This window comes from Alosa pseudoharengus, unplaced genomic scaffold (assembly GCF_046254945.1).
Source record: "Alosa pseudoharengus isolate Yale_2024_CS ecotype anadromous, Long Island Sound unplaced genomic scaffold, YU_APseudo_1.1 YU_APseudo_1.1_scf_10, whole genome shotgun sequence".
NCBI classification, from domain to species: Eukaryota; Metazoa; Chordata; class Actinopteri; order Clupeiformes; family Clupeidae; genus Alosa; species Alosa pseudoharengus.
In genome coordinates this window covers 26958180-26980960 of record NW_027468565.1, presented here as the reverse complement: position 1 = coordinate 26980960, position 22781 = coordinate 26958180, and the positions used below count along the sequence as shown (strand labels likewise).

General features: G+C 43.2%; 3 protein-coding genes across 3 annotated transcripts in view; 2 read left to right on the top strand and 1 right to left on the bottom strand.

The window, feature by feature from the left end:
* LOC143140567 (LHFPL tetraspan subfamily member 3 protein-like) overlaps positions 1-2106 on the top strand; it is a 31471-nt gene extending 29365 nt beyond the window's left edge. The window contains exons 4-5 of the mRNA XM_076301554.1: positions 1734-1764; positions 1977-2106. Coding sequence (XP_076157669.1) covers positions 1734-1753 — 20 coding nt within the window. The 3' untranslated portion in view covers positions 1754-1764; positions 1977-2106. The remainder of the gene's footprint in view (positions 1-1733; positions 1765-1976) is intronic.
* A 1966-nt stretch (positions 2107-4072) lies between these two features.
* Positions 4073-8761, bottom strand: LOC143138488 (lysosomal protective protein-like). The gene is made up of 11 exons (XM_076298949.1): positions 8586-8761; positions 8297-8408; positions 7917-8003; positions 7080-7238; positions 6904-6995; positions 6534-6618; positions 6217-6375; positions 5688-5815; positions 5216-5386; positions 4966-5047; positions 4073-4276 (listed from the first exon to the last, which is right to left on the bottom strand). The coding sequence occupies exons 1-11, from the start codon at positions 8759-8761 to the stop codon at positions 4196-4198; spliced, it is 1332 nt and encodes a 443-aa protein (XP_076155064.1). The 3' UTR covers positions 4073-4195.
* A 1693-nt stretch (positions 8762-10454) lies between these two features.
* LOC143104947 (E3 ubiquitin-protein ligase TRIM21) lies at positions 10455-21788 on the top strand. Its single transcript, XM_076269292.1, has 7 exons — positions 10455-10754; positions 11027-11976; positions 13031-13126; positions 13372-13620; positions 13926-13948; positions 14119-14267; positions 21017-21788. The coding sequence occupies exons 1-7, from the start codon at positions 10502-10504 to the stop codon at positions 21580-21582; spliced, it is 2286 nt and encodes a 761-aa protein (XP_076125407.1). The 5' UTR covers positions 10455-10501; the 3' UTR covers positions 21583-21788.
* The last annotated feature ends 993 nt before the right edge of the window (positions 21789-22781 follow it).

The following is a 22781-nucleotide window of genomic DNA, read 5'->3' as shown; positions in this document are numbered from 1 at the left end:
TGTGTGTGTGTGCATATGCCCTGTTGTATCAGATGGGATGGGACAGGAACAGCGCAGCTGTGAGTGTAAGAGCATGGAGAGAGTGTGTGTGTAAAAGGAAGGTACTGAGAAGGGGAAGTCAGTGGCTCAGGGAGTGTGTGTGTGTGTGTGTGTGTGTGTGTGTGTGTGTGTGTGTGTGTGTGTGTGAACATGGGGAGAGTGTGTGTGTAAAAGAAGGGGATGAGAGGAGGGCTTCCAGTTCAGGGAGCAGTAACACCGTCGGGTGGACATGCGCTAATTGCAGCCCACAGCTCTGTGATGGAGGGTTGGCCCGCTCGCCGGCGGCTGTTTATCTGTCTCGCTGCCAGCGAGAGGCCAGAGGAGTGTCCTGTGCATGGCTGGAGCTAACTGAACCCTAACGCCAGCCGCCAGGTGCTTGACAAGATGTCTTCTTATGACTGTCAGAGGGGTCCTAAAATGCCAACCAGGAGATACGGTCTGCTTACAGAAAACATCAATGATGTAATGCTGTTATATTGAAATATAATCGTAATTGTAATATAATCATTTTATAAAACTCACTTTTAATGGGGGGCGCTGTGGCGCAGCAGGCTACAGCGCTCGACCATATACGGGTCCGAGTGCCCACGGGGACCCAGGTTCAAATCCAACCTGCGGTCATTTCCCAATCCCACCCCATCTCTCTCTCCCTCCCACTTGCTTCCTGTCACTCTCCACTGTCCTGTCCAAATAAAGGCAAAAAGCCCAAAAAATACACTTAAAAAAACAACTCACTTTTAATAAGTTACAGACCACTAGTTTGAAAGAATTTGAATTGAATTAATTTGGCCTAAGAGCAATATCAGGGTTTTGTTTTTGTTTGTTCAAACTCAGAGCCTTAGGCGAAGTCCACATTACTATGTTTTCGTTTGAAAACGAAAGACTTTCTTTTCATTTTTGCCTCTCAACCACACTACTACTCCAGTATTTTCAAGCTCCTGAAACCGAACAATTTGAAAAGGCTGTCTGCCCCATATTCATTAAACGCAATCCTTTTGTATTTGTGTGGACAGTGAATACACTAATATTTAAACACAATGATGTAAAAAAAAAGAGACTCAACTTGCACTACTAGCCTGCCAGCGATGAATGCAACATAGAGACCAAAACACAAGCTTTACTGGCCTCTGGGCATGAATGGTCATGTGATCTGTGATTCAGGTTAAAGCGAAACAATGTTTTAAAAAGAAAATCGGACTAGTGTGAATGTGGTCTTGTAGTCTGGTAGGATTATAAGAAAGCATTCCGCTTGAAAGAAGATCTGTGCCATAATGGTGGATTCAGGAGATGGATTGTTCTCTCTCAGGACACCGGGAGACATCTCTCTCATTTCCCTGACAAAGACAATTAGGGTAATTGGTGAGGTTGTTATTCTGTCCTGAACCTCTGCGAAGAAGGACACTCACAAATTTGTCATTGACTTCCCCGTGCCCAAACGCAGCATGTAGTCTATTTGTCTTGTCACGGAAATCTGGATCTGACAAGGTGCAGTGGTGCGGGCCAACCAACCAAATGCTTGTGCTTGCATGCTTCCATTATTATTAGCTTTCAGGAGATGTACAAACAACCTTCTGTAGGATTAGAAAGAATGTAACAATCTCTGTATATCAAAATATGTTTATATTATGTTTCTCTCTCTCTCCCTCTCCTTCTCTCTCTCTCCTCTCTGTTTCTTTATCTCTCTCTCTCCCCAGCGGAGGGTGGGAACGCCTAACACACACCGAGGTGAGTGCTGAGAGGGAAGAGAGAAGTAAAGTGTTAAATGTTGTTAAGTGTTGTTAAGTGTTAACCTTGATAAAGTTAGCATTCAGCCATTTAAGCATTTCTAATCCTGAAGGACGCCCACCTGGGAAGAGTGTGTGAAAAGTGAAGTATCTTTTTAGAATATGTGAAAGTTCCACGTCAGTAATTGCTCTCTCTGTCCTCCCTGCTCGTAGCTCACGCCGCACCAGGGTCACGTCCTTGCATAATGATCCAGGATCCCAGAAGACGTCAAACAACAATAGTATCATAAAAAATGTAAGAACACACACACTCTCCACACACAATTACGTAGTTACCCCCCCCCCCCACCCCCCCACACACACACACATACACACACACACACACACATGAACTCTGCTATGAACTGAACTTCTCACTCTGCTCTGGCCCTAATGTCTCTGCCAGTTCCCAGGCTGTGAGAAGCCTCCTGAGGAACATGTTCTCTGTACATATTTAAGCAGCACATCATTTAGAGACTGTTACCACAACCACCAGCCCTGTCCCGCATCTTTTACACACACAACTGCATCAGAACACACATACACAAACACACACACACACACACACACACACACACACACACACACACACACACCACACTAAATTAACCATGTCATAGCCTATGTACAGTATAGTAGACAATCACACTCTAGAGGCCCGTCAAGAACGCATTTCTCAACATGGACAATTATTCATGTATATGGCGGCTCTTGTGACTGCCAAAAAAGCATATTAGAGCTGGTTTCCTGTTCAGGATTACATTTCTGTTTTTCCCTGTTTCCTGTGTTTTTCATGACTTATAACTTGTTGACAAAGAATGCTTTATTGTCAGTAGTATGTTTCTGGAGCAGTTAGCGTTAATGAATATATGAATACATGCTATCAGTTCTACTTCTCATCACATGTGGAAGCATTTCAAAGACAATTTCCACCTAACCTAACCTATAGAAGATTATCACTGGATCCCCTCGCACTGTGAAAGGATTAAGACTGCACTAGCTTTTCCTGTCCTGTGTTTCAATATGAGTGTACGGCTGTTGTGTTTGCGTCTATTAGAGAGAGAGAAAGAGAGAGAGAGAGAGTAAGTGTGTGTTGGTGTACCCTGAGCACACAATGACAATGGTAGGATAACAACCAGGCAGTTTAACTGTAACCTAACATCAGCTGAAACCAAGAAAATCCAAAACTCATCGGTGTTGTAAAATTTACAGTGCCCATTTAATGTTTAATGGCTTTCCAACATAAAACCAAGAGATTATGTAAATACACTCCATAATGCATACCTAGCTATTTATAGTTTATTCTGGATCACCCTTAAGACCAGCGCTCTTTCTGTCCTGTGGTTATGAAATAGCTTCAACCTTTTACCATAGGAACCTATGGGCCCCTCCAGCTAATACTGTCCTATGGCTCCTCACACATTTATTTACTCTGTGATAACGTTCAGACTCTACTTATATCAGAACCTCTATAGCATATCAGAATTGTTCCATTACTGCTGATTACTTCATTTGTACTTGACCTTATATTTTTGAATGCATAGCTTTAAAGGAGGTGTAAAGCTTAACCCACCCCCCCACCCCACACACACACGCACACACACACATATCACATGCACATGCTAGTTATGTATTATGGTGTTAGTTTGTACTCATATTTACATATACTGCACACTGCTAGACAATGTAAACATGCACATGCAGATGACTGCACTATAGCTTTTCCTGTTACTGACCAACATGGCTGGTCTGACTCTGTTGCGATGTGTAAATATGTCCAAAAAACACCCCCCACGTGTTCTGTGTCTCTGTCTCTGTTCGGCCTGAGCCGTGTCTCAGCAAACGCACCCTTTAGTTGGGTTATATATATACAGGGTATTTGATGAGAAGAGGCATCGCACCAACGTGGGTGGTTATGATATGCCACATTATAATCCCATCTGTTTTAGTTCTCCTGTTATGGATGTATACTTGTGTAAATAGCCCATACATTACAAATGTGTATGAAATCAGCAAAGACTACAGATTATTATAAATGTCAATAAAGATTTTCACTGTGTAGGCACCCTGATCATGGGCTGGTCTTTTGTCGTCAGTTTTGTATTTATTCCGATTATCTGATTCTTTCTCACCAAATGTCAAGTGTCTGACACAAAATCAGAAAGACATCTCTTGCTTCCTCTGCTGCACAGCGTCCATACATTTTATATTCCATTTTCCAGATATTCAGAACAAAAGGGCCAGAAAATAAAGCAACTGTGCCGTTTGAAGGAAAATAACTGTTTATTTCACAACATTCCTTGTAGCCCATTGAGTGATGACAATATTCTGATCACATAGGATGTCTGTCAAACACACACACACACACACACACTCACACACACATACACAGATCAGTAGGAGTTAGCCAGGTAGTTCTTCAGCATCTGCAGAGCGGGGCCAGGTTTGTACTGCGGAACCATGTGGCCGGAACCCTATAGAATCACAAACACACACAGGAAGTCGTCTAGCGCCTAACTCAAATCACAGACACACACAGGAAGTCGTCTAGCGCCTAACTCAAATCACAAACACACACAGGAAGTCATCTAGCGCCTAACTCAAATCACAAACACACACAAGAAGTTGTCTAGCGCCTAACTCAAATCACAAACACACACAGGAAGTTGTCTAGCGCCTAACTGAAATCACAAACACACACAGGAAGTCGTCTAGCGCCTAACTCAAATCACAAACACACACAGGAAGTCGTCTAGCGCCTAACTGCTTTATTAGCATGGCTGTTTGAGTACAGTGTTGCCAAAGCAAGTGTTACGAATGGCACAGTAATATCACAAACATAAGAAAGAGAAAAAAATACAGCAATGTGAGCATAGAAGAGTGAATACAGTAGTAGAAGTACAGTAGGTAGGGGTGTGTGTGTCTGTCTGTCTCTCTCTGTGTGTGTGTGTGTGTGTGTGTGATTATGTGAGGTGTATGGGGGTCATCCCTATGTTCCCCAGGTCCTATGTTCCCCACTCAGGGTTAGGGTTATGGTTAGGGTTTTAAAAAAGGGTCCTATGTTCCCCAGTCCCATACAAAGCGGGGAACATAGGTACGATCCCGGTGTATGTACCCAAGGGTGTTTGGGAAGTCGTAAAAAGGGCACGTTCAGACAGCTTACCTTCACCGTCATGAAGGTGATCTTCTCATACTGCTGAAAGTAGCCGGCGATCTGGTCCTGATAGTACCACGGCTGGTACTGACTCACCACCTGAGACAATCCCCAAACCAAAGAAACCATTTTGTTTACCAAAACAAACTCAACGTCACCGCGGTCACCCACTCTGCACTCACTCGGATGTTTGCTTATTTGCAGTCAACACTACTCTTGGTTTAGCATGAATGAAAATGCTAATGCTAGCAGACAAGACAAGGTCACCTGCTGATTCAGAGACTCCACAAACCACTTCCCCCCGAGGAAGTTGCAGGCCATGTCCACGTCTCCGTTATACACCAGCAGCTGGAGGTCCTGCTGCAGCAGAATCTGGTAAAACCAGGTCATGTCCTTGTAGGTCCTCTGGTAGAGTGACCCAACGGTATGACTGCAAGCATAGTTGTTATTTTAGTGTGGGGATGCAATAGTGTTTTAAAATTATCAGATGATCATATAAAATTACATATCATTGTGTGACAACTTTGTTCCATTATCAGACAGAAATATGTGTGTTTATCAGCCATAGAATTACATAAAACATTTGCTATATGGGTGATGCTAATAAATATAAGATTTTGATCTTATATAAGATTTATATAACCTGATATTACAAGATTTTGAGGCTGAGGGGATACGCAACATGCTGCTGCATGGGGCATAACAATCACTCTTCCAGGTGTGCACCTCACCTGCAGAGTTCCCAGGACTGCACAGAGGAGGGGATGTGGAGCGCTGCACGCACGTTGGGGTTGTTCAGCCACTCGTACATGGCGGTGCCATTAATACACATGGGATTGCCAGGAATAGCTACCTCCTCCTAACAGAGAAGCAGGTGAGGGGAGAAGAAAAAAGATGTGGTAAGCTAAGAAAAGAAGAGGGGTAGAGAGGGGAAAGGAGTATGGTAAAGTATTGAACCCCTAGAGAAATAGAGATGAGGGTTCTTTGTTCTCCTATGGACCCTTTCAACAAGGTAAACAAAAACAATGCTTGAACATTCTATTTGGGCCCCAATCTACTTCCTCTGCATTAAGATAACATATGGAATGTTAAAAAGGAAGTCTTGTGGGGCCAACTATGATGCTGATAATGAAAACTCCATGAAAGGGTCTTATAGACCCTTTCAACAAGGTAAACAAAAACAATGCTTGGGAACCAAATAGAATGTTCAAGCATTGTTTTTGTTTTTATTGTTGAAAGGGTCTGGCTGGTAGGACTCACTAAAGGCTTGAAGGAGAACCCAGACTCTCTGAACAGGTTAGACATGTCAGCAGCATAACGTCCAGCGTAGCTGCTAATGGGTGCTCCGCCGTAGCACTGCCCATACAGGTTGTAGATGTTGAGCCCAACGTCCTGGATCAGGTACAGAGCCTGGTATACCTGGGCAGGTTCAAGTCATACAGTAAAACAGTGTCAATGCAGATACACCTGGGCAGGTTCAAGTCATACTGAAAACAGTTTTGGGGTTAAGACAAGGATGGATGACTGGACAAGGGATCGATACTGTCATTGTGGCTACTCTGACAGGACAAACTCACTGAGTTCTGGCAGTTGGTGTTACTGTTGCTGTAGAAGTTGCAGGAGCCTCCCGTGCAGCACTGCTGATTAAGATCACTCCACAGACTGCAGGGTTAACAGAAGAAATGTAATCACATTTAACACCACACAGCAAAGATCACACACAGCAATCAAACAAAACCACACACAGCTACAAGAAGCCAAATGTTAAAATGGAAAGAATGAGCAACTTCTATACAATAAGCCTACGTGTAGCTGTCTCATAATATGATGGATACAATAAAATGAAAGAAATACAAATAACTATTTGAATAGCAATTCATATTTTAGATAGCTGATGCTTTCAATTAAATACTTTCATTCTTTATGCATATTTAAAATCTCACTTACCTCTCAGCCAAAAGTCCATGATAGTATCCGAAGTAAAGCAATGAGTTATCATTCAAAGCATAGCTGGACATTCCGTTGCCAATACCCATTCCCTGTTCACATAATACAGTTGTCAACATTATCTGCATAATAATGATAGTATTAGTGCATCCATGACACCAGTTCAGTTATTTCACCTTGAAATTGATGCTTCCAGGGTTGCTGACAATCATTTGGGCCAGGGATGGTCCATAGACACCCCCGTAACTCTCAGCAAACACGTAGAAGTCATTGGAGAGGAAGGAGGGGAATTTGGTGAAGAAGTTTTGCAGGGCTTCGTAGTTGTCCTCTGCCACCTGAGAGAGACAGGTGTAGTCATGACATGTTTATGTGGCACTTCATTTCCCAGAATGCCAAAATAATAATATTAATTAATAATAATACAAAATAAAGACTCTCAATATGAATACATGGATCAAGAAAGTATACACTGTGCACCGAATGGGTAAAACTGCATTTTGTTGTACTTTGCACTATATGCAATGACAATAAAGTTGGAGCTAATCTAATCTAAAAGTGGTATATTCTAAAATAACATTGAAATGAGTGATATTGATATTGATCATGCTTAAGCACACTATGTGGATATTTGATTTAGTTTTTTTTTTTTTTTTGTATTTTTATTTACTATTTTAGTATTTTTTTTATCTTCTACTGTCTCTATTGTGCAGTGGAGTTTTTTATATTTATATACTTATATTACTTTTTCTGCTGTAAGTGCATGTTGTGTGTGATGTCTGTATGCTACTGAGACCTTGAATTTCCCCTTGGGGATCAATAAAGTATCTATCTATCTATTCCATATATATATATATATATATAGAGAGAGAGAGAGAGAGAGAGAGAGAGAGAGTGATATATTCCAATAACACTGAAATTAGCAATAATAATTATACAAGTCATGAAGGTGAGCAAGTTAACATCTATAAGGGACCCTGCTGATCAACCCCCTGCGTTTCGTCCGGTTCTGATACCTGGGGGTCACTGGTGGCGTAGTTCCCAGAGGTGGAGTAGGAGAATCCCACACCAGCGGGAGACTCCAGGTATAGGACATTGGCCACCTGGTTCCAACTGTAGGGGTTGATGTAGACGGTGCCATCATCTCTCAGCTAAAATACAACATTTACATTTATTCAATTCGCAGATGCTTTTATCCAAAGTGTCTTACAGAATGAAGAATAACATTCATCCCTCAGCTAAAACACAACAATAAGCACGTAATAAAAAAAAACTATTATTGGAGATCAGTAGAGTACACAAAACCAAGATGGAGATGAGATGTGCCCAAGATTGAGGTTGGGCACAGGCGGTTGATAGCATGTTATGGAATAGATGCCCGGGTTCCCAGACTTACATGGAAGGGTCCATTCTCGGAGAGCATGCCCTCCATGGCACTGCAGCCTGGACCTCCATTCAGCCAGAGGATCACAGGGTCAGTAGAGGGGTTGTTCTGGGACTCCACAAACCTGCACAAAATCAATGTCATTCAACTGTCACTGCACACAGAGACGTATATAACAAACTTTGAGATTTCATATACTATTCATACAAATGTGAAGTGTTACTGCTTTATAGCTAAAGCATTTAGATAGAAATCTGCCACTGAAACTAAATAAAAGTAAAAAAGACAGCTTGGTTCTCACCAGTAATGAAAGTACTTCCCCTGCCCAGCCTGGACATAGCCAGAGTAGTGTTTGAAGGAGGGGTTCTCGGCCAGACCGGGCAGATGGCTGACAAGATCGGCCTCAGGACCACTCTGAGCCCCCAAGCCCGTCAGGCGGAGGGCAACAGCAAGAGCATAACACCACAGGAACATCATGGATTCTCTGGAAGGGATGCCAGGGTCTCGTTTACCTGGGTCTTTATTGCCGTTCTTATCACCATGTTATCAGCTACTGTACACAGCTACAGTTTCTTATTGAATGTTATCAAGACTGGAAAAGTGTACATTTCCGTTTGAGAGAGATTCCATGAAGTTTGCAAACCGATAAAAAAAAAGACAAATAATAAAAGGTTAAATGGCTACAGTAATTACCACCACTAATGTACTGCTGTTGTTGCTATATGAATATGAGGGATACAGCATATTATTTGGAATGCTCATATATTAAGGTTTCTGACCTGGAAGGAAAGTTTGAAAGTTTCGTGTGCGCACGCAAAACCTTTTTACATGAAAGTTTTGTGTGCGCACGCAAAACCTTTTTACATGAAACTTTCATGTGCGAAACTATCCCTTGTGATTATGTAGGCTACAAATGTAGGCTGAAGGGTAAAGCATAGCCTACTGAAAAAAACTAAGCTGGAGATTTGGAGTTGTCAAAGAATGTTTTGCAATTATTTCACTGGTCCGGCCCACTTGAGATCAGATGGGCTGTATGTGGCCCCTGAACCAAAATGAGTTTGACACCCCTGCCTTAGGGGCTCCGTAGAAATGTAACATGTTGTAAATTATTTATTCTATTATTTCAGAGTAAATGTGTCAATGACTTATAGTCAGAGTAAAAGAACAATAAAAAACAATAACAATGTCCCAAAGGGTTGTTGTGCCCTATAACGTTTCATTTGTCATAACTTGCTCAGCCCTTTTATTTAATTGATTAGTTTCCATAGGCATCGACTGAGGGTGTTTACATTAAATGTGTGCCCAAGTCATCAAAATTGCATTATCTCTTACTACAACTATTTCAAAACACTGGGAGGAATGCAAGAGGTAAACTCCAAATCATATCACTGTAAAATATCATCTATCACATCATCTAACTGCAAGTATTTTTCTAACTAAGTGTGATAAGACCTGCCATCAGAATGAGTTATGATGTATGAAAAAGGAAACAAAATGGGTTAGAGCATAACGCAGTGTAATGGACTAGTCCAAATGGCTAAATAAACTATAGGCTACAGTGTATTCTCATTAAATTGTGGTCAAATTTTAGTTGTTTCAATAAGATGCAACTGAAATATTGGTGCATGCAAACTATAAGTAAGTAAGAACTTAATTTTCTATAATTTAGAAGCACAAATTAAAGGAAAAATCAGAGAAAACGTTGCCATTCGTATTATCTGTACTGGCAAGGACCTAACTGGAAAAGGAAGTGTTATCAGGCAATCCAAACAATTTGACAGCTACTGGGAACAAGTGTTCTGCTTATCAGTTTGGTTTGGAAATTAGGAACTACTCCATCACTAATTACCTAAACACAATGGATGTGTTTGCGCGTGTGTGTGTGTGTGTGTGGGGGGGGGGTAATGTAAGCCTAATAATAATGGAATGGAATTAAATCATATATTTATATTTAAATATAAAATAGGGCTGCAACAATGAATCGGCTTGACGTTATGAATCGGTTGGGTTGACGTTAATCTGAGTATCCAGAAGTTCGCATCATGCTGAGGTTGACGTTGACATCAACAGCAAGTAGTCGTTCACCAAGAGCACTGTGGCTTTAAGAGGAAACTACCTCAGAGGGTTGGGAAATGCGGATTCAAACAACACGCTACGCTCCTCCTCCAATGTTGTCCAACGGTTTCAGTTTCTTAAGAATCGGCTGCGCATCCGAAAATGGGTGCCACATTGGACACCCCAGCGCGAGTTCGGGCTTCTGTGTGCCCACTGTGTCATGATGAATGCAAGAAACCTACAACGCTGAGGTGTAGACACCGCTTCTGCGAGGGATGCATTGGCGAGTTGTGGAGCGGGTCACAGTCGGGACCTTACTATTGCCCCGAATGCAAACAAGAATACAGGAAGTTAAATGATGCGCTTTGGGATACGGAAACATCAACATCGCCATCGGCTAGCAGAAATTCTACGGGTATGTATATTATATTCGTTTAGAAAAGGACAAGCAAATGCCATGCCCGTTATGTGATAGACAGAATAGCCTAGCTTCCGTAATCAGTCACCAAATTGGAGCAGTGCAGGCCTATCCACAAACCGAAGTCCTCCACCAAGTTGGTCTACTGCCACAACACATTCTTGTGTTATCAAAGTCCAAAATGCTTTTTATGATGTACAATACATAAATCATTATCTTTAAGTTAACTTTGATAATTTATTTTCTGTTGTTACATCGTACTGAAACAGGTTGGAGAGACAGGCTTTCCTCCCGAGCCTCCAACAGTCTTCTGGGCAAGAGAGTTAACTCCAGAATCCCTCAGCAACAAGGAGGCGGCCAGAGGCTAGGGCCATCTCCTACTACAAACGGAGCAGAGAGTGATGGCTTTGAGTACCTTGGTGGTTACTCTCCTCCACGTAAGAAAACACATTCCAGCAGTAATGCATCCACACCAAAGAACCATGGCTCTGTTAGAAGGCCATCCACTGACAGGAGCTCACCACCTTTGGAAGGGACGTCTGCAGACGTGTGGGTCTCCAATCAAAACCCAGTCTCAGTCAGTGATGACAGTGATGAGGAGGAGGTCCAGGTTGTAAGTGGTGCTTCCACAGGCAGCCAATCACCAGTGGCAGCAGAAACACTAGATGAGCCCGCATTGGCGCCATCGGAGTCCTCTCCAGCATCCACCCCGACTGGGAGGAAATCCCCGAGTGCCACGACACCTGCAATGGACATCTCTCCATCATCCAGATCTCCCCGTGTTAGCGGCTCACCTCAGGCGACTGGCTCACCACTCCATCTTACACTCACTGTCAGTCAGCGGCCCTCACCCCGCAACGAGTCTCCGCCGGCTGCATCTGCTGCCCTGGACCCTGAAGCAGCCTCTGGCCGCAAGCCTGTCCTCTGCCACTACTGCCCCAGCCAGGAGCAAAGGCCTGCGGTCAAGACCTGCCTGCAGTGCGGAGCGTCCATGTGTGCCGAACATCTGCGCATCCACCTAGAGTCGCCCGTGTTCCAGGGCCACCCGCTGGTGCCGGCCGTGAACGACGTGTCGCCCTGGAGGTGCCAGGAGCACCAAGAGATGAACCGCATCTACTGTCGGCCGTGCGCCGTGTGCGTGTGCACCGTCTGCACGGTGATCGGCTCGCACCGCGACCACGCCTGCATCAGCATCAAGGAGGCCGAGAAGGAGCTGAGGGTGAGTAAAATGTCAAATGTAAATGTAAATCAGGTTTCTATGGCCAAGTATACTTGCAGGTTTCTGCATTTAGTGAACACAACAGAACACACAGTGAGGTGAAGCACACACTAACCCGGAGCAGTGAGCTGCCTTGCTACAGCGGCGCTCGGGGAGCAGTGAGTGGTTAGGTGCCTTGCTCAAGGGCACTTCGGCCGTTCCCACTGGTTGGGGATCGAACCGGCAACCCTCCGGTTCCAAACCCAAAGCCCTAACCAGTAGGCACGACTGCCCCCCAACAGTCTGGGGAAGTGAGGATGCTGCTCTCGCAAACAGGGGTCATGGGGAGAATCCAGAGCAGCTAGACAACCACGGGGGTCATGGGAAGAATCCAGAGCAGCTAGATGACCATGGGGGTCATGGGGAGAATCCAGAGCAGCTAGACAACCACGGGGGTCATGGGAAGAATCCAGAGCAGCTAGATGACCATGGGGGTCATGGGGAGAATCCAGAGCAGCTAGACGACCACTGGGGGTCTCCAACAGGTTGCTCGCCAGCGGTCAGAAGCTCCCCACCTGTTTCTGGGTAGCGCTCCTAAATCTTCAAAGAAAATGTTCGTAAATCTTTGGTCATTTGGTAGACCTGTTAAAATTCCGATCAAAATCAAATTCACAGTCTACAAACAGAGAAGGCAAAGGAGTTTAAAGGAGCCTTAAAATGCACACAAAACATATTCAGCTGTTTTGGGTGGAGATCAGCTAGCCTTTGTGCTACTATTTGAAACATTGGTAGCTCTCGGCCATGTTCAATTTGTGAGAGTAGTTCTCAAAAGAGAAAAGGTTGGAGACTCCTGATCTAGCATGTAGGTTTTACATTTCAGTGACCTAAACTAGACTTGTTGAATAAATACACTAATGTTGCCTCAGGTCTTCCCTTTGAAAAATCAAAGGCTGATGCTCACTTAGCTGTATGTGTCTTTCACTGAAGTCTAAGCAGTGATGTTTTTGCTACACTGCTTTTAAGTTTTGTGTTAAGATGTTTTGTAGATTTTTGTGTTAATGATGACATCTTTTAGGGTAAAATGAAAGAAGAGATAAAGAAGCTACAGGAACATGAAGAAGCTGTTCTGTCCAGAACAGATGAACTTCTTAAAAAGAAACAGGCATTCCAGGTAAAGTGGTTAAAATGGGGTCCGAGCTATATTCTTCTTTTTGTTTACTTTAGCACAAGCATGTTGATTTGGTGTGTGTATATGTTCGGTTAGCAGTTTGTGTTTAGTTGGTTTCATTAATTAAACAAATTTTAAAAAGTAATGTATGCTATATAATGTCTACCTGACCTAGGTACTTTCTGTATCACCACCCCCCCGCCCCCACACACACATACACACACACACACACACACTCACTTCTGCAGGAGGTTCTAGACGAGGCCCGGGCCAATGTACGGAACCAGTACCAGGCCATGCGGGAGGCCCTGGACCTGGAGGAGCAGCAGGCCCTGCGCTGCGTGTCCAAGGAGGAGGCCGGCAGTCTGGCGGGCGTGGAGGACCAGCTGAGCCTCCTGCATGGCAGTCTGACCACCATCCAGCACAGCGTGGGCTCCCTCACCAGACTGGCCGATGCCACTGGGGCTCTCAGGGTGCAGGACCAGGCCTTCATCATGGTACTGCAACCCAGACGTTGTCGGTGTATAATTGTGTTTTTGTTGTCGTTGTTTACCGTGGGACTGAGAAATGCAACTTCAATTCTCTTGTCTCTTGTCTTGTACATACAGCAGAATTAACAACAAAGTGACAATTTGACTTTTTTTTTTTAACTTTGAATAGAGGTCTTGACAACCTGTTTTTTTTTTTTTTTTAGTGGAATTATACAAGATTAAAATTGCTTTGTGTAATCGCACCTCTACAAATGCAAAAGTCTTCATTTATCTTTATTTGTATTTCCTTGTTCTCTGTTTCTCTCTAACAGGAGTACAGCCAGGTGGCCAACAGGTAAGAGCATGACTGTATAAAAAAAGCTGTTTTCATCAAATGGAATATCAATAATGAATCAGTGGATTGCCTGAGCTGCACAAATAGCAGGGTGACTCGGCTGGGATTACTGTGTCGATTGTGGAGCGCTACAAGAGCATTACATCATAATGCTGGCATTTTATCCGCAGGATTAGTGGACTCTCCAATCCGGTGGAGGACTTGGAGGCTCCTCGGGAGGTGGACCGCGCTCGTCTGGACTGCCTGCAGGGGTGGACGGAGAGGAGGCTAGACACGGTGGTCATCTCACGTCCCCACAGAGACCCGTTCAGACTGATGTGTAAGTCGACCTGCGTCATTTCAGTCTCATGCAGCAAATCAAAGCAAGATCAGCTCAACATCAACAGCTCAACATCAGATCAGCTTATATTGTCTATGCTGTTATGGCTATGCTATGCTGATCTCGCACACATTATTGACTAGAGCAGGGGTGTCAAACTCATTTTGGTTCAGGGGCCACATACAGCCCATCTGATCTCAAGTGGGCCGGACCAGTGAAATAATTGCAAAACATTCTTTGACAACTCCAAATCTCCAGCTTAGTTTTTTTCAGTAGGCTATGCTTTACCCTTCAGCCTACATTTGTAGCCTACATAATCACAAGGGATATATTAGATTATTACACATTTATTCAGAGAGGCCAATGAAATTGAAATAAAATGCATTTCACTCATAAACAACTGGTTTATTTTTATAGTTGAGTGGATAGGCCTACATTTTTACATCTGACCACCTGAACCAACTCACCACACTAAACTCAAGTGGGAGCTATGAAGAAAGTTAACATCCTGCCTTAAAAATGTAAATGTGCAAATGTATGAAAAATAAAATGAATTTAACAAACATAAGTTAGCAGTGCATGAGCAATACGATCAACTGATACGATTAGGTTACATCAGATCAAATAATTTTGTAGGCTAGGTGGCGGTGCTGTGTAATAGGCTATCCACCATAAAGGCCAGATCCTGCACCCATTCCGGGCATTTAAATTGCTACTGGTCTGCCTTTTTTCTCCAAGAACTGTCCAATTTCCTCTCGTAGTTCAAAGAAACGATTGAGTACGGCACCTCGGCTTAACCACCGTACTACAGCGTGGTATGGTAAGCCAGACAGAATGCCAGTATCACTAAGAAAACAGTCAAACTGACGGTGTCAGACCCCACGACCTGATTAAATTTACAGTTTGCACAACCACACTTTAACATGATCCAAGTTTAGTGTTTTACAACACAACACTTCCTGGTGCAAAATACAATAAAATGCCCAAACATCTTGTCCTCCGTTTGCAGGCTGCACTTTGTCTCTGAATTTTGTCGCAACGCCTGCTTTTCTCCCGACAATGTAGCCAAACTGACAGCACAGGACCAGTCAACTCCGAACTTTTTTTTTGTTTTTTGGCTGCGCCTAGCGGCTGAATTGAGCATTTCGGTTATTTTTTTGAAAATTCATAACTATTCATGGGCTAGAGATTTTTTTTTTTTTTTTTTTGACATCGTCAGAAATGTATTCTCTACAAGTCTGGGCCGGATTAAACCATCTAGCGGGCCGCATCCGGCCCGCGGGCCGTATGTTTGACACCCCTGGACTAGAGAAATTATGCAATAACCGCTGTCAATGGCAACGGATTTTCATTCAAAAGTGAAGGCAGACGGTTGATCAGCTGTGTTTGATTAAAGTTCAGCGTGTGTTGCAAAACTATTTGTTTCTCAGCAAAAGCCACAACGAAATGGTAACAAACTAGATGTACCGCAGAGCGGTACAAAATATGACCGCCGCCCAGTCCAGCACATTTTTTCCACAAAAAGAAATCACGCTGAAAGGCCTATATGATTCTAACTGTCTCACTAAATTGCATTATCCACACTCAATTCTCACTGGTATCTGCTAGACAACAAGTACCAAAACATGATTAGTTCATAGATTTCACATGTAAAATTCATTTTATACAACCCCACCTCCATCTTGCCTGTTCATAATTATGAGAAATTCTTGATTGTTTGTGTTATGTTTATGTTATGTGTGTGGGTGTGTGTGTGAGTGTGTGTGTGTGTGTGTGTGTGTGTGTGTGTGCGTGCCTGCGTATGTGCCTGTGCATGGAAGCGTACATGTCTACTGTGTGAGTATGTGTCATGATTACTGTGAATGTGTGTGTGTGTGTGTGTATCTGTTTGTGCACATGTGTGCACATGAACTGGGCTAACATGACCCCTGGAGGCAAATATACGGAAAAAATGGTCATCCTAGGCCCTACAGTTCTCAAGATATTCACAGAGAACTGTGTCTGGCCTACCCTCCTTTCGGGGGGTCCAGTCCAGCGGGGGGGCTACAGATCAAAACGAAAAATGACAGTTCCATGCTATCCATGTGGGGGTACATGCCCACCAAGTTTTGTGTACCCCGGTCTTTCAGTGTCCCGGGAATCCTTGTTGGTGTACGTCACTAAATGTACACATAAATTGTTTTATTGTAAGGCCCCCCATGAACGAAAGTACACAAAACTTGGCATGCATTCGGAGGGTGTCATAATGATCCTACACTTTCAATTTCGTGCAGTTTTGACCATGTCAGCCAGAGATATTGTGATGAAAACACCTCATTTTTTGCTTTTTAATTTTTAACTAGGTGGCGCTATACATGAAATAAGTGGTAATGGGATGGGTTGACATGGCCCCTTGAGATCAACATACAAAAAAAAGGTGGACCTCCTAGGCCCTACGGTTCTCGAGATATTCACAGAAAACTGTCTCCGGCCACCTACAGGCCAGTTGGTGTATAGTAACATAAATGAATTTATTGTGTGGCCCCCCATGAACGGAATTCCACGAAACTTGGCGTGCATTCAGAGGGTGTCATAATGATCCTACACTTCCAATTTCGTGCAGTTTTGACTATGTTAGGTCACAGATACCTGCGATTACAACACCTCATTTTTACTTTTTTGTGTTTAACTAGGTGGCGCTATACATGAAATGAGTGGTTATGGAATGGGTTGACATGGCCCCTTGAGATCAACATACAAAAAAAAATGGTCCTCCTAAACCTTACGGTTCTCGAGATATTCACAGAAAACTGTGTCTGCCCTACCCTCCTTTCGGGGGGTGCAGTCCAGCGGGGGGGCTACAGATCAAAACGAAAAACGATGGTTCCATGCTATCCATATGGGGTTACATGCCCACCAAGTTTCGTCTACCCCGGTCTTTCAGTGTCCCGGGAATCATTGACAGAAATTTGGACATGCGAAAAAGAAAAAAAAAAAAAATCTGACTAAACCTATATGACCGCCGCTTCGCTGCGCGGCGGTCATAATAAATGTAAAGAGATATCGTGGAGTTTATTTTTTCGTTTTGGCAAGTAGCCGTATAATAAGCGGGATAATGTATAGAATGCCGGTCATTATTGGGAAAATAAGTCCCATCAGGGCGAAGCAAGACTGGTTCGCCCTGTCAAGACTTATTATGACCGCCGCGCAGCGAAGCGGCGGTCATATAGGTTTAGTCAGATTTTTTTTTTTTTTTTTCTTTTTCGCATGTCCAAATTTCCGTCAATGAGTCCCGGGACACTGAAAGACCGGGGTAGACGAAACTTGGTGGGCATGTAACCCCATATGGATAGCATGGAACCATCGTTTTTCGTTTTGATCTGTAGCCCCCCCGCTGGACTGCACCCCCCGAAAGGAGGGTAGGGCAGACACAGTTTTCTGTGAATATCTCGAGAACCGTAAGGTTTAGGGGGACCATTTTTTTTTTGTAAGTTGATCTCAAGGGGCCATGTCAACCCATTCCATAACCACTCATTTCATGTATAGCGCCACCTAGTTAAACACAAAAAAGTAAAAATGAGGTGTTGTAATCGCAGGTATCTGTGACCTAACATAGTCAAAACTGCACGAAATTGGAAGTGTAGGATCATTATGACACCCTCTGAATGCACGCCAAGTTTCGTGGAATTCCGTTCATGGGGGGCCACACAATAAATTAATTTATGTTACTATACACCAACTGGCCTATGGCAAGCGATTTTAACATTTTCCGCTAGACTGGATATGTATTGCAGATATCTGTAATTCAGTTTTGCCTAGTCAAAACGAACATTTTTGATATCCGCAACTGAATTCTTCCTATCCATAATCGTCATTTCAGATATCCACAAAGACATTCTTCCTAGGACAAATGACGCCACATTTGCCATTCATTTCTATGGGGTTTATCATTACGGATATCTACAATTCAGTTGCAGATATCCACTATGTGAATTACGGATATCTGCAATTGAATTGTAGATATCTGTAATTCCAGTTAGAGATATCTACAATTTGATTCTGACTAGTCATAACTCCAGTTGAAGATATCTTTAATTCACTTCAATTCAAGATATCTACATGTTCCTTTTCAGATATCTTGAATTAAGTTTTGACTAGGCGAAATGACATTGTAGATATCTGTAAATGGAATTTTGACTAGTCAAAATGACGTTGTAGATATCTCAAACTGGAGTTAGGGATAGTCATAATTTGATTGTAGATATCTATTATCAAGTTATCGATATCTTGAATGATTTTTGATTCGAGATATCTGAAATTGGAGATATCTATAACTTTCATTCTGCCTAGTCAAAATGTAATTATAGATATCTTGAATTAGAGTTTTGACTAGGCGAAATTACGTTAGAGATATCTGTATTGCTATGCAAATTAGGCCCGCATCCCACTTTAGGCGGGAGAAGAGCGTGTTGTTGTTCAAATCATCAAATCACATAGCACCTGTTAACTGTTAACTTTGTAATTAGCACCATGTCAGAGCAGCCAGAGGGCGAAGGAGTTTTTAATCGTCTTTTTAATGCTGCAGCCTATGCAAGACAGGAGCTGGCAGCAAGAATTGATGATTCAATGTTGCTTTGATTTTTTCGATTACAGCCAACACCATTATGAATGGAATTTCCTGTAGCTGGTGCTGGTGAATTTAGTAGCCTAGGCCTACTAATTAATGTAGGCTACGACATTACAGCCTGCTTATTCTTCTTCCATTCATAGAAATAAGGACATTTCTTCGATTATGTTGGGGAGGGGAAATTAGCTGACAATGTCTAAGTAGATGGGCTAGCCTAGAAATCTAGACGGGCTCTGCTACGGAACTAAAGAGCAACGTCTTGCACAATAATTTGCACTAGTCATAATGACGTTTGAGATATCTTCACCTTTCATTCTGCCTAGTCAAAACTGAATTAAAGATATCTGCAATTGCCATTTAAGATGTGTGACGAGTTGAATGTTGTTTTCAATGACGTGAGGACAGATATCTGTAATTCAGTTTTGCCTAGTCAAAACTAAATTACAGATATCTCTATCTGACGTTTCGACTAGTCACAATTACGTTACAGATATCTTGAATGACAATTCCAACTATCCAAAATGTAATTGCGACTAGTCAGAAAGACGTTGTTGATATCTACAATGTTAATTCCAGATAGTCAAATTTAGCGGGTAAATGATAAAATCGCTTGCCATAACTGGCCTGTAGGTGGCCGGAGACAGTTTTCTGTGAATATCTCGAGAACCGTAGGGCCTAGGAGGTCCACCTTTTTTTTGTATGTTGATCTCAAGGGGCCATGTCAACCCATCCCATTACCACTTATTTCATGTATAGCGCCACCTAGTTAAAAATTAAAAAGCAAAAATGTAGGTGTTTTCATCACAATATCTCTGGCTGACATGGTCAAAACTGCACGAAATTGAAAGTGTAGGATCATTATGACACCCTCCGAATGCATGCCAAGTTTTATGTACTTTCGTTCATGGGGGGCCTTACAATAAAATAATATATGTGTACATTTAGTGACGTACACCAACAAGGATTCCCGGGACACTGAAAGACCGGGGTACACAAAACTTGGTGGGCATGTACCCCCACATGGATAGCATGGAACCGTCATTTTTCGTTTTGATCTGTAGCCCCCCCGCTGGACTGGACCCCCCGAAAGGAGGGTAGGCCAGACACAGTTCTCTGTGAATATCTTGAGAACTGTAGGGCCTAGGATGACCATTTTTTTTCCGTATATTTGCCTCCAGGGGTCATGTTAACCCATTTCATGTGCACACATGTGCACAAACAGATACACACGCACACACACACATTCACAGTAATCATACGTATGACATATACTCACACAGTAGACATATGTACGCTTCCATGCACAGGCACATACGCAGGCACACACACAAGCACGCACACACACACACACTCACACACACACACACCCACACACATAACATAAACATAACACAAACAATCAAGAATTTCTCAGAATTATGAACAGGCAAGATGGAGGTGGGGTTGTATAAAATTAATTTTACATGTGAAATCTATGAACTAATCATGTTTTGGGACGTGTTGTGTAGCAGATACCAGTGAGAATTGAGTGTGGATAATGCAATTTAGTGAGACAGTTAGAATCATATAGGCCTTTCAGCGTGATTTCTTTTTGTGGAAAAAATGTGCTGGACTGGGCGGCGGTCATATTTTGTACCGCTCTGCGGTACATCTAGTTTTCCCAACAATGACCGGCGTTCTATACATCATCCCTTACAAAAGAAACATCAGATCAGCTTAATGGACAAATAGCCCTCCTTCCAGGCCCTTCACTGGCTTCTTGGCCTCGTCATGTATGTAGCACTTACCCTGCACCATGGTGCAAACCACAGTGTTCCTGTATATACTGTATATACAGATATATACTGATGAAATGCATACTGAGTACTGGCTATGTTCTACTAATAGATAGATAGATACTTTTTTGATCCCCAAGGGGAAATTCAAGAATGTAGTAATGGAGTACTGAAAGTAATGTACAGTAGTAATGGAGTATTGAAAGTAATGTAGTAATGGAGTACTGGCTATGTTCTACTATTGGAGTGCTGGCTATGTTCTACTATTGGAGTGCTGGCTATGTTCTACTATTGGAGTGCTGGCTATGTTTTACTAATGGAGTGCTGGCTGTGTTCTGCTAACTTGCTGCTGTTTTGTCCTGTTACAGATGGTATCTCTCCAGTGCTGGACCCTGACAGCGCACACCCGAAGCTGCTCCTGTCCATGGAGAACCGACGGGTGACCTTCAGCGAGACACCGCAGCCCTACCCCGAGCGAGAGGCACGCTTCACCTCGTTCCCGCAGGTCCTGGCCTCGGAGGCCCTGCGTGGCGGCCGCTGGTACTGGGAGGTGGACGTGACGTCTGACGAGGGCCGGTGGAAGGTTGGGGTGTGTGAGGGGCAGATCGGCCGCAAAGGCCAGAAAGACGCCAGCCGCCTGGGCTTCAACGGGTTCTCGTGGTGCCTGCTGAGCGAGGGCAAGGGCAAGGTGGAGGTGCTGCACGACAAGGCCACCGCGGCCGTGTGCGCGGACGCACCCCACAGGGTGGGCGTGCTGCTGGACTTCCAGGAGGGCTCGCTGTCGTTCTTCAGCGTGGCTGAAGAGGGCGCTCTCACGCTGCTCTACAGCTACCAGCATGCCTTCTCACAGCCCCTATACCCAGCGCTGGCTGTGTCTAAGACCCAGCTGACCGTCTGTGACCTCTTCCAGAGTGACGATGGCAGCCAGGAGTAGAGTCTCTGAAATCACTTTTAAAAATCACTTCTATCATTCCAAATTTTTGTATAATTATTTTCTGGAACATACTTTTTCATCTACTGGACAGACTTGCACCTTGGCTAAAGTTTTTTTTTATGTATGCTCTTTTAAAAGTAATGGAGAGTAGTGTCACTCAATTTCTATCAGTTTTTAATTCAGTAATAAATTATGTATTTACAAATTCTATGTGTTTTGTCATTCACTGTTTTGTTTAAGCAGCCCTGGTGCCTTGAAGCCTGAGAGCTGGGACCATCTAGGCTCTAAATGTCCTTTTTGTAAACTTCTTTTAAATTCATGGTAGAAATGGAGGCCCATGAAGTCTGTGAACCAGCCTGTGAAATGATACTGGAAAGACACACACTATTCTTGATTGCCCAGACACATTTCCATTTACCAAAACTCTCAACACAAATGCATGACTTCACACTCAACTACCCAAACTTCAAACTTCCTGTTCAAAATGAAACTCTCTTCAAAACCATGGAATCTTGCATCAAAATCATACTTTGCCTTCAGACATCACACAAAGCCCTGAAATGCACATACACTACAATATAGACTAGTATGCTGGCCAGATCCATTTAAATCATTACCATAAACAGCAATGAGTAGGCCTAATGTTAACATGGGTTTCCCTTACAACAACCTGTTTAGGTGATGAATAACATATAAAAGACAACTAATGCATTATTTTTAACCATAGGGTTGAAACCCTAGTGAAATTAACTGAAATCCAGTGAAAGACTAAATAATACTAAATATTCTGTGAAAACATTCAAACTCTTTGCATATAAGAAAATGTATTTGGGGATCCAGTGTTCTAAAACAAGTGGCCTGACCGTGGCCCTTCTAGCTAGGTACCCAGAGGTAATTCAGGTGTGAACATTTTGACTCGTAGGTCTCCCCAATAGATTTTAGAAAGCTAGATGCCGCACTGTCTGTCGAGTTCTAATAGGTGGCATATGTGAACGCGGCTGCCATATTGCTGGGGGCAAACACCTTACTGTCTATGGGCAACACTTGCCGGCAATCAGAAACAGGTTTCTCTATTGGCCTCTAGTGATTGTTGCCCCCACCATGATGGCGGCGACGATGCAGCCCAATGCAGGATCTAGCTTTCTAATATCTGTGGTGTTCCCACCTGGTAAACTGGATGTTACTGTAATTGGGTTTGA

Excerpts from the sequence above, each read along its gene's own strand:
- LOC143138488 (XM_076298949.1), bottom strand. The coding sequence starts at position 8,761 with ATGATGTTCCTGTGGTGTTATGCTCTTGCTGTTGCCCTCCGCCTGACG. Across the intron at positions 6,996-7,079 it reads CTGGAAGCATCAATTTCAAG|GGAATGGGTATTGGCAACGG; the intron begins GTGAAATAACTG and ends TTATGTGAACAG. Across the intron at positions 5,048-5,215 it reads CTGAATCAGCAGGTGACCTT|TCAGTACCAGCCGTGGTACT; the intron begins GTCTTGTCTGCT and ends TCAGGTGGTGAG.
- LOC143104947 (XM_076269292.1), top strand. The coding sequence starts at position 10,502 with ATGGGTGCCACATTGGACACCCCAGCGCGAGTTCGGGCTTCTGTGTGC. Across the intron at positions 13,127-13,371 it reads AAAAGAAACAGGCATTCCAG|GAGGTTCTAGACGAGGCCCG; the intron begins GTAAAGTGGTTA and ends TCACTTCTGCAG. Across the intron at positions 13,621-13,925 it reads AGGACCAGGCCTTCATCATG|GAGTACAGCCAGGTGGCCAA; the intron begins GTACTGCAACCC and ends TCTCTCTAACAG.